Source organism: Syngnathus scovelli, chromosome 9, assembly GCF_024217435.2.
Source record: "Syngnathus scovelli strain Florida chromosome 9, RoL_Ssco_1.2, whole genome shotgun sequence".
Lineage (NCBI taxonomy): Eukaryota > Metazoa > Chordata > Actinopteri > Syngnathiformes > Syngnathidae > Syngnathus > Syngnathus scovelli.
This window is the reverse complement of record NC_090855.1, coordinates 3,748,922-3,758,976: the sequence shown is the minus strand read 5'-3', so window position 1 is coordinate 3,758,976 and position 10,055 is coordinate 3,748,922. Positions and strand designations below refer to the sequence as shown.

The window sequence follows — 10,055 nt, the reverse complement described above, 5'->3', positions numbered from 1 at the left end:
ATTCGCTCGGAAGCGAACTCTAATACTTCATACAAGAACCCACACTGGTGAGAAACCTTTTTTGTGATCAGTTTGTGGTCAAAAATTATCTTGGGGGGGGGGGGGGGGGACCTCTAAGACTTCAAACAAGAATCCACACTGGTGAGAAAGCTTTTTCATGCTCAGTTTGTGGCCAAATATTCAGTTATAAGGGAGATTTAAACAAGCATACAAGAATTAACACTGATGAGAAACCTTTTTCATGCTCAGTTTGTGGCCAAAGATTTGTAGCAAAGCAAAGCTTAGCTGGCAAGAACCTTGTTGCCTGCTCAGCCAAAGAGAATTCCCAGTATGTTGGGGAGATGAGCAATGATTCGTGAAGTTTTCACCATCTATTGGAGCACACTTCATGAGTTTTTGCATCAATGATAATTCTATCTACCTTTTGATTGGGATGCTAAAGTCCTTTCCTTCACCACAGTGAGAAGTTCATATTGTAGTCGTAATGAATTTGAGAATATACTAGTTAACCGGCCTCGCGATGATATTAGAAGATAATAGTAGTTTTGTAATTTTCATTACACTTGATGTTTATTTTATTTTTAGTTGTGGTTTTTAACTGTAATTCCTTTTCAATCATATTCAGGGCGAGTTGCTTAGTTTCTATTAGTGTTTAGGGCTTTGTTAATCTTTTCATGTTCAGGTTTTTGCCCCCATAATTTGCAGTAAAAACCGATGAAGTAATTTGTGTAGAAATGCTGAATGACAAAATATGAAAACGTGGAATGGTTTGAGTCATGAAATAAAATGTGAATTATTCGGAATGTATGTGTGGGGTACTACATTGAGGGGCAGGCCGAGGCACTAACAATCCTTCACAGATGACCACTTTTTGCCATCATAACTGAATTCCTGATGTCTCGACTTGAAATATGAACTCGAATAAAAACTGCCCTCTTAAGAGATTTTACTAATAAGTAGTGAAGTGAATTGTCTTTGCCTGACAGCTGCAGGGGCCCCCCAGCAGTTGTTCGTTCTGCAGCCCCTATATGGTCATCTTCTCGTTCTTTTCTGGCCGTTCTATATTCTGTGTCGTATCTAATATACATTACTGAAGCTAAACTTACGAGGTAAACGTAAAGAAATAGGGGCAGAGTACAAATATACTTCGGTAGCCTACAGACATTTCCACACAACTGCGAGTGATTTCAATTTAAAATCTATTCGAGTAGGTTTTTAATTTTGGAAGACGTGCACAACTTTTCTTTGTTTTCCACGCAATGTTGGTTTGCTTGCTGGGCAACAACAACATTAAACGTCCCACGATCCGTCGCTAGAGGGCGTCCGGGACCTCTGTCGAATGACATCATCATTACGTAGGCAGGAAGTCAACCAAAGACGACGGAAGCGCGCTTGGTTTAAGCACTCAAACAGAAGCTAATAGCCTATTTGGCTGCATCAGATAAACACGCAACTTATGTTGTTACTCGGTAACAGTTACATTAAAACTGTAACGACGAAAGAGGTAAGTTACGACTGCGGGCCTAAGTTATCATTTTAGCACCGTTATTTGTAGTACTGCTTGGTTGCAGTACGGAAATGCGCGCCGCTTTCATTAGCATGGTAGCTACCACAGTGCTAACGTCATGCTATTTAGCTTATCAGCGTTATCGTTGACTTACAACTGTCTTTTGTCAAGGAGACACAAAGGCTCTTCTGAGCAGCGTCCTTGATGAATGTTGGATCTCAAATGAGCAATCATCATATGCTGGACCGAGAGTAATACTGTAACGTGGAAATTATATTAATATAAGTGTTGTGATTGCAGTGTGAAAATGTTTGCAAGGACCTCAGCAGAGTACGTGAATGAAGAGGACCATTGTCATCAACGGCTGGAAGCTCTTTGGCTGCAGCCATATGTTGTGTTACGCAGAGTTGGTTAGTACTTGCTTAGAAAAGAACTATTGTCTATTACGAATTCTCTTCCAGTGTCCATTTTGTAGTAGAATTCTATCGAAATCATGTGTGATAGGTAGATTGAAGAAGTCCTTGGATATGATTTGTCAGTTTCTCCTCAACTGTAACTTTTATTGTAATATACATTGATGTGTGTTTGCCTTGTTTTGCAGACATCAGTGAAGCTATTCGTCCTAAGCATCCGGAGCCGGAGCGCACATGCATTAATGAGGAAGATGGCAAAGAGCTTGTCCACCACATCAAAGAACAAATGGTGCAGACGTTTCTTTGCACCATAAAAGAGGAGGAAGAGCCGGAGCGGCTTTGTATTAAAGAAGGAGAAGACTCCTGCGACATTAAAGAGAAGGAGGATACCTTCGAGATGCTATCGACTGGTGTTCCTATGAAGAGTTTAGATGAGGGTCAACATGAGGTGATCAAAGAGGTGGCGCCGCCAAGTTGCAGTTCAAGTCAACAAATGACCAGAGAAGGTGATGGAGACCACTGTGGAGGATCACAAGCAGCTCCACCATCAGCTAGTGATGACGTGAAGAAAAAATATTCCTGCTCAGATTGTGGCCAAAAATTCTCTCGGAGGGAAACTCTAAAAATGCACACGAGAATCCACACTGGTGAGAAATCTTTTTCATGCTCAGTTTGTGGCCAAAAATTCTCTGACGGGGGAAATTTAAAAAGACACACAAGAATCCACACTGGTGAGAAACGTTTTCCATGCTCAGTTTGTGGCCAAAGATTCTCCAAGTTGGGACATTCAAAAAGGCACACAAGAACCCACACTGGTGAGAAACCTTTTTCATGCTCAGTTTGTGGCCAAAAATTTGCTCAGAAGGAAACTCTAACACTTCATACAAGAACCCACACTGGTGAAAAACCTTTTTCATGCTCAGTTTGTGGCCAATTATTTTCAGGGAAGGGAGCTCTAACAATTCACACAAGAATCCACACTGGTGAGAAACCTTATTCATGCTCACTTTGTGGCCAAAAATTCACTCAGTTGGGACATTTAATTATGCACACAAGAATCCATACTGGCGAGAAACCTTTTTCATGCTCAGTTTGTGGCCAAAAATTTGCTCAGAAGGGAACTCTAACACTTCATACTAGAACCCACACTGGTGAAAAACCTTTTTCATGCTCAGTTTGTGGCCAAATATTTTCAGGCAAGGGAGCTCTAACAATTCACACAAGAATCCACACTGGTGAGAAACCTTATTCATGCTCACTTTGTGGCCAAAAATTCACTCAGAAGGTACATTTAATTACGCACACAAGAATCCACACTGGGGAGAAAGCTTTTACTTGCTCAGTTTGTGGCAAAACATTCTCCGAGCGGAAACATTTAAAAGTGCACACAAGAATCCACACTGGAGAGAAACCTTTTTCATGCTCAGTTTGTGGCCAAAAATTCAGTCATAAGGGAACTCTAACAAGTCATACAAGAATCCACACTGGCGAGAAACCTTTTTCATGCTCAGTTTGTGGCCAAAAATTCAAAGAGAAGAATAATTTAAACAAGCACACAAGAATCCACAGAGAAGAGAAACATTTTCCATGCTCAGTTTGTGGCAAAAGATTTGCAGTGAAGCAAAGCTTAAAAAGTCATATAAGAATCCACACTGACAAGAACCCTGTTGCCTGTTCAGCCAAAGAGAATTCCGAGTGTGTTGGGGAGATGAACAATGATTCGTGAAGTTTTCACCATCTATTGGAGCACACTTCATGAGTTTTTGCATCAATGCTGAATGACAAAATATGAAAGCATGTGGAATGGTTTGAGTCATGAAATAAAATGTGAATTATTCGGAATGTATGTGTGGGGTACTACATTAAGAAGCAGGTCGAGGCACTGAAAACCTTTCACAGATGACCACTTTTTGCCATCATAACTGAATTCCTGATGTCTTCACTTGAAATATGAACTCTATTTTTGTGCTGGTTCTCTTCAAGAGAAGCATCACTTTTTCTTAGTATTGTAATACAATGCCTTTTTTTGGGGGGGGGGGGCTGTAATTTGTCAATTTAATAAAGCATGCAGCTATGCTCTCTGTTGTTCACCAAATTAATTTACCTTTAATTATTGCATTTTGTATTATGGCCATTAAGAATTAAACTCAACAGCCGCACTCAGTAAACCAACACAAACCAATAAGAACTGCAGTCTTAAGAGATTTTGCTAATAAGTAGCATACAGACACTTCTACAGTTTTTTGGGAAAACGTGCACATTATTATTTTTTTGCACGCAATGTTTTGTTTGCTGGGCAACAAGAACATTAAACGTCCCACGGTCCTTCGCTAGAGGGCATCCGGGACCTCTCTCAAATGACATCATCATTACGTCAGCAGGAAGTAAACCAAAGACTACGAAAGCGCTTGGTATAAGCACTCAAACACAAGCTAATCGCCCATTTGGCTGCATAAGATAAACAGGCAACTCAAGTGGTGAATTGGTAACATTAGTTACACTAAAACTGCAACGACGAAAGCGGTAAGTTACGACTAACAAGTTTTCATGTTAGGACCGTTATTTGTAGTACTGCTTGGTTGCAGCGTAGAAGTGCGGGCCGCTTTCATTAGCATGGTAGCTACTACAGTGCTTACTTTATAATTTTTAGCTTGATTATTGGTATTATCGTTGATTTACTACTGTCTTTTTTCAAGTACAAAAGTTCCTCTGAGCAGCGTCCTCGATGAAAGTTGGATTTAAAGTGAGCCATCATCACATGCTGTACCGAGAGTAACACTGCAACGTGGAAATTATATTACTATGGAATAACCTTTACTCAATTACCTCAACAAATAGCTCGCTCGCCGCTGCCCAAAAGAAATGTTTGTTAGTCAAACATCGTTGAACAAGTGTTGTGATTGCAGTGTGAAAATGTTTGCAAGGACCACAGCAGAGTACGTGGAGGAAGAGGACCATAGTCATCAACGACCGGAAGATCTTTGGCTGCAGCCATATGTTGTGTTACACAGAGTTGGTTAGTACTTGCTTAGAAAAGAACTATTTTCTATTACGAATTCTCTTCCAGTGTCCATTTTTAGTAGAATTCTATCAAAATCATGTGTGATAGGTAGATTGAAGTCCTTGGATATGATTTGTAAATTTCTCCTCAACTGTAACTTTTATTGTTAATATACATTGATATGTCTGCCTTGTATTGCAGACATTAGTGAAGCTATTCGCCCTAAGCATCAGGAGCCGGAGCGCACATTCATTAAAGAGGAAGATTTGGGCAGAGAGGTCCACCACTTGAATGAACAAATGGTGCAGACGCATCTTTACACCGTAAAAGAGGAGGAAGAGCCGGAGTGGCCTTGTATTAAAGAGGAGGGAGAAGACTCCTGCGACATTAAAGAGGAGGAGGATACCTTCAAGATGCCATCGACCGGTGTTAATGTGAAGAGTTTAGATGAGGGTCAACAGGAAGTGAGCAAAGGGGCGGAGCCTCCAAGCTGCAGCTCAACTCAACAAATGACCACAGAAGGTGATAGAGACCACTGTGGAGGATCACAAGCACCTCAACCATTAGATAGTGATAGTGTGATGAAAAACTTTTCATGCTCAGTTTGTGGGCAAAAATTTGCTCAGAGGAAACATTTGAAAAAGCACACAAGAATCCACCCTGGTGAGAAACCTTTTTCATGCTCAGTTTGTGGCCAAAAATTCTCTCACGGGGGATATTTAAAAAGGCACACGAGAATTCACACTGGGGAGAAACCTTTTTCATGCACAGTTTGTGGCCAAAAATTCTCTGAGGAAAGATATTTAAAAAGGCACACAAGAACCCACACTGGGGAGAAACCTTTGTCATGCACAGTTTGTGGCCAAAAATTCTCTAAGGAAAAATATTTAAAAAGGCACACAAGAATCCACACTGGTGAGAAACTTTTTCCATGCTCAGTTTGTGGCCAAAAATTCTCTGACAGGGGACATTTAAAAATGCACGCGAGAATTCACACTGGCGAGAAACCTTTTTCATGCTCAGATTGCGGCCAAAAATTCGCTTGGGAGGGCAATTTAAAAAGTCACACAAGAATCCACACTGGTGAGAAACTTTTTCCATGCTCAGTTTGTGGCAAAAAATTCTCTCGGAAGACACATTTGAAATCGCATACAAGAATCCACACTGGAGAGAAACCTTTTTTATGCTCAGTTTGTGGCCAACAATTCTCTCAGAAGGGAACTCTTACACTTCATACAAGATTCCACACTGGCGAGAAACCTTTTCCATGCTCATTTTGTGGTCAAAGATACACTGAGGAAAGATATTTAAAAAGGCACACAATAATCCACACAGGTGAGAAACCTTTTTCATGCTCAGTTTGTGGCAAAAGATTTGCTCGGAAGAAAACTCTAATACTTCATACAAGAACCCACACTGGTGAGAAACCTTTTTTGTGATCAGTTTGTGGTCAAAAATTATCTTGGGGGGGACCTCTAAGACTTCAAACAAGAATCCACACTGATGAGAAACCTTTTTCATGCTCAGTTTGTGGCCAAAGATTTCTAGCAAAGCAAAGCTTAGCTGGCGAGAACCTTGTTGCCGCCTGCTCAGCCAAAGAGAATTCCCAGTATGTTTGGGAGATGAGCAATGATTCGTGAAGTTTTCACCATCTATTGGAGCAGACTTCATGAGTTTTTGCATCAATGATAATTCTATCTACCTTTTGATTGGGATGCCAAAGTCCTTTCCTTCACCACAGTGAGAAGTTCATATTGTAGTCGTAATGAATTTGAGAATATACTAGTTAACCGGCCTCGCGATAATAGTAGTTTTGTAATTTTCATTACACTTGATGTTTATTTTGTTTTTAGTTGTAGATTTTAATTGTAATTACTTTTAATTCATATTCAGGGCAAGTTGCTTAGTTTCTATTAGTGTTTAGGGCTTTGTTAATCTTTTCATGTTCAGGTTTTTGCCCCCATAATTTGCAGTAAAAACCGATGAAGTAATTTGTGTAGAAATGCTGAATGACAAAATATGAAAACATGTGGAATGGTTTGAGTCATGAAATAAAATGTGAATTATTCAGAATGTATGTGTGGGGTACTACATTAAGAAGCAGGTCGAGGCACTGAAAATCCTTGATAGATGGCCACTTTTTGCCATCATAACTGAATTCCTGATGTCTTGACTTGAAATATGAACTCTATTTTTGTGCTGGTTCTTTTCAAGAGAAGCATCACTTTTTCTCAGTATTGTAATACAATGCCTTGTTTTTATTTGGCTGTAATTTGTCATTTTAATAAAGCATGCAGCTATGCTCTCTGTTGTTCACCAAATTAATTTACCTTTAATTATTGCATTCTGTATCATGGCCATTATGAATTAAACTCAACAGCCGCACTAAGTAAACCAACACAAACCAAACACTTCGCTAGAGGGCATCCGGGACCTCTCTCAAATGACATCCTCATTGCGTAAGCAGGAAGTAAACAAAAGACTACGGAAGCCCGCTTGGTATAAGCACTCAAACACAAGCGAATCGCCCATTTGGCTGCATAAGATAAACAGGCAACTTAAGTGGTGAATTGGTAACATTAGTTACACTAAAACTGCAACGACGAAAGAAGTAAGTTACGACTAACAAGTTTTCATGTTAGGACCGTTATTTGTAGTACTGCTTGGTTACAGTTTAGAAGTGCGGGCCGCCTTCATTAGCATGGTAGCTACTACAGTGCTTACTTTATAATTTTTAGCTTGATTATTGGTATTATCGTTGATTTACAACTGTCTTTTTTTAAGTAGACACAAAAGTTTCTCTGAGCAGCGTCCTCGATGAAAGTTGGATCTCAAATGAGCCATCATCACATGCTGTACCGAGAGTAATACTGCAACGTGGAAATTATATTACTATGGAATAACCTTTACTCAATTACCTCAACAAATAGCTCGCTCGCCGCTGCCCAAAAGAAATGTTTGTTAGTCAAACATCGTTGAACAAGTGTTGTGATTGCAGTGTGAAAATGTTTGCACGGACCACAGCAGAGTACGTGAAGGAAGAGGACCATAGTCATCAACGACTGGAAGATCTTTGGCTGCAGCCATATGTTGTGTTACACAGAGTTGGTTAGTACTTGCTTAGAAAAGAACTATTTTCTATTACGAATTCTCTTCCAGTGTCCATTTTTAGTAGAATTCTATCAAAATCATGTGTGATAGGTAGATTCAAGAAGTCCTTGGATATGATTTGTTAGTTTCTCTTCAACTGTAACTTTTATTGTTAATATACATTGAGATGTGTTTGCCTTGTTTTGCAGACATTAGTGAAGCCATTCGTCCTAACCATCAGGAGCCGGAGCGCACATGCATTAATGAGGAAGATGGCAAAGAGCTTGTCCACCACATCAAAGAACAAATGGAGCAGACGTTTCTTTGCACCATAAAAGAGGAGGAAGAGCCGGAGCGGCTTTGTATTAAAAAAGGAGAAGACTCCTGCGACATTAAAGAGGAGGAGGATACCTTCGAGATGCTATCGACTGGTGTTCCTATGAAGAGTTTAGATGAGGGTCAACAGGAAGTGAGCAAAGGGGCGGAGCCGCCAAGCTGCAGCTCAACTCAACAAATGACCAGAGAAGGTGATGGAGACCACTGTGGAGGATCACAAGCAGCTCCACCATCAGATAGTGATGACGTGAAGAAAAAATATTCCTGCTCAGATTGTGGCCAAAAATTCTCTCGGAGGGAAACTCTAAAAACGCACACGAGAATCCACACTGGTGAGAAACCTTTTTCATGCTCGGTTTGTGGCCAAAGATTTAGTCGAAGTGGAAGTTTAAAATCACACACGAGAATCCACACTGGTGAGAAACCTTTTTCATGTTCAGTTTGTGGACAAAAATTCTCTCAGAAGGGACATTTAATTATGCACACAAGAATCCACACTGGCGAGAAACCTTATTCATGCTCAGTTTGTGGCCAAAAATTCTCTGATAGGGGACATTTAAAAAGGCACACAATAATCCACACTGGCGAGAAACCTTTTTCATGCTCATATTGTGGCCAAAAATTCTCTCTGCGCGGGCATTTAAAAAGGCACACAAGAATCCACACTGGTGAGAAACCTTTCCCATGCTCAGTTTGTGGCCATAAATTTGGTCATAAGGAAGATTTAAACAAGCACACAAGAATGCACACCGGCGAGAAACCTTTTTCATGCTCAGTTTGTGGCCAAAGATTCAGTCATAAGGGAGATTTAAACAGGCACACAAGAGTCCACACTGGCGAGAAACCTTTTTCATGCTCAGTTTGTGGCCAAAAGTTCAGTCATAAGACAGATTTAAACAGCCACACAAGAGTCCACACTGGTGTGAAACCTTTATCATGCTCAGTTTGTGGCAAACGTTTTGTAGTGAAGCAAAGCTTAAAAAGACATATAAGAATCCACACTGGCGAGAACTCTGTCGCCTGCTCAGCCAAAGAGAATTCCGAGTATGTTGGGGAGATGAGCAATGATTCGTGAAGTTTTCACCATCTACTGGAGCACACTTCATGTTTATGTCAAGGTTTTTGCCCCCATATTTGTTTTGCAGAGAAAATAGATGAAGCAATTTGTGTAAAAATGCTGAATGACAAAATATGCAAGCATGTGGCGTGCTTTGAATTATGAAATAAAAGTGATTTATATGTGATGACATTGAACAATGGGGAATCATATGAAGAAGTATAGAATCACATGGAATTATGTCGAATGATAAACGATGACACGCGTCATGTGACACCTCAATAAATGGAGTGCCATGAGATTTGAGCCATTCCCAACATTTTACGACACAAGTCAGGTAAGTATCATAAAGAGCATATCATTAGTTTATTTTATACCACGGCATTAACATCAAAATTATCATTATAATAATTATAACATCAATTTAATTTCATCTGAAGCAAGACGCACTTCAACTGCAGACGGGTAAATCTATAAATTAAAAAAATTATCCTAAAAAATAAAAATCGATAAATTTAATTACGTGAAAATCAAGATGGTGTAGGAATCACAACAGCCTGTATGCGACTATTTGACAGTTCCCAGCCACATTGCAGGGGTACCTAATAATATGACCGGTGATTCTAACGCGACAAATGTTTGCCTTTTTCT

General features: G+C 40.0%; 2 protein-coding genes across 4 annotated transcripts; both read left to right on the top strand.

Annotated features, from left to right (window-relative positions):
- The first annotated feature begins 1,340 nt into the window (after window positions 1–1,340).
- Window positions 1,341–9,604, top strand: LOC125975372 (gastrula zinc finger protein XlCGF57.1). 3 transcript variants are annotated; one of them, XM_049730908.1, is made up of 3 exons: window positions 1,341–1,504; window positions 1,808–1,917; window positions 8,221–9,604. In XM_049730908.1, exons 2-3 carry the CDS (start codon window positions 1,815–1,817, stop codon window positions 9,420–9,422), a joined length of 1,305 nt encoding a protein of 434 aa, XP_049586865.1. In that variant the 5' UTR covers window positions 1,341–1,504; window positions 1,808–1,814; the 3' UTR covers window positions 9,423–9,604. The 3 variants fall into 3 exon arrangements, with proteins under 3 accessions (XP_049586865.1, XP_049586838.1, XP_049586866.1); XM_049730881.1 differs by lacking the exon at window positions 8,221–9,604 and adding an exon at window positions 2,109–4,019; XM_049730909.2 differs by lacking the exons at window positions 1,341–1,504; window positions 1,808–1,917 and adding exons at window positions 7,392–7,532; window positions 7,920–8,029.
- On the top strand, window positions 4,281–7,246 carry LOC137839491 (gastrula zinc finger protein XlCGF57.1-like). Its single transcript, XM_049730895.1, has 3 exons — window positions 4,281–4,443; window positions 4,827–4,936; window positions 5,123–7,246. The coding sequence occupies exons 2-3, from the start codon at window positions 4,834–4,836 to the stop codon at window positions 6,358–6,360; spliced, it is 1,341 nt and encodes a 446-aa protein (XP_049586852.1). The 5' UTR covers window positions 4,281–4,443; window positions 4,827–4,833; the 3' UTR covers window positions 6,361–7,246.
- Window positions 9,605–10,055: the final 451 nt, after the last annotated feature.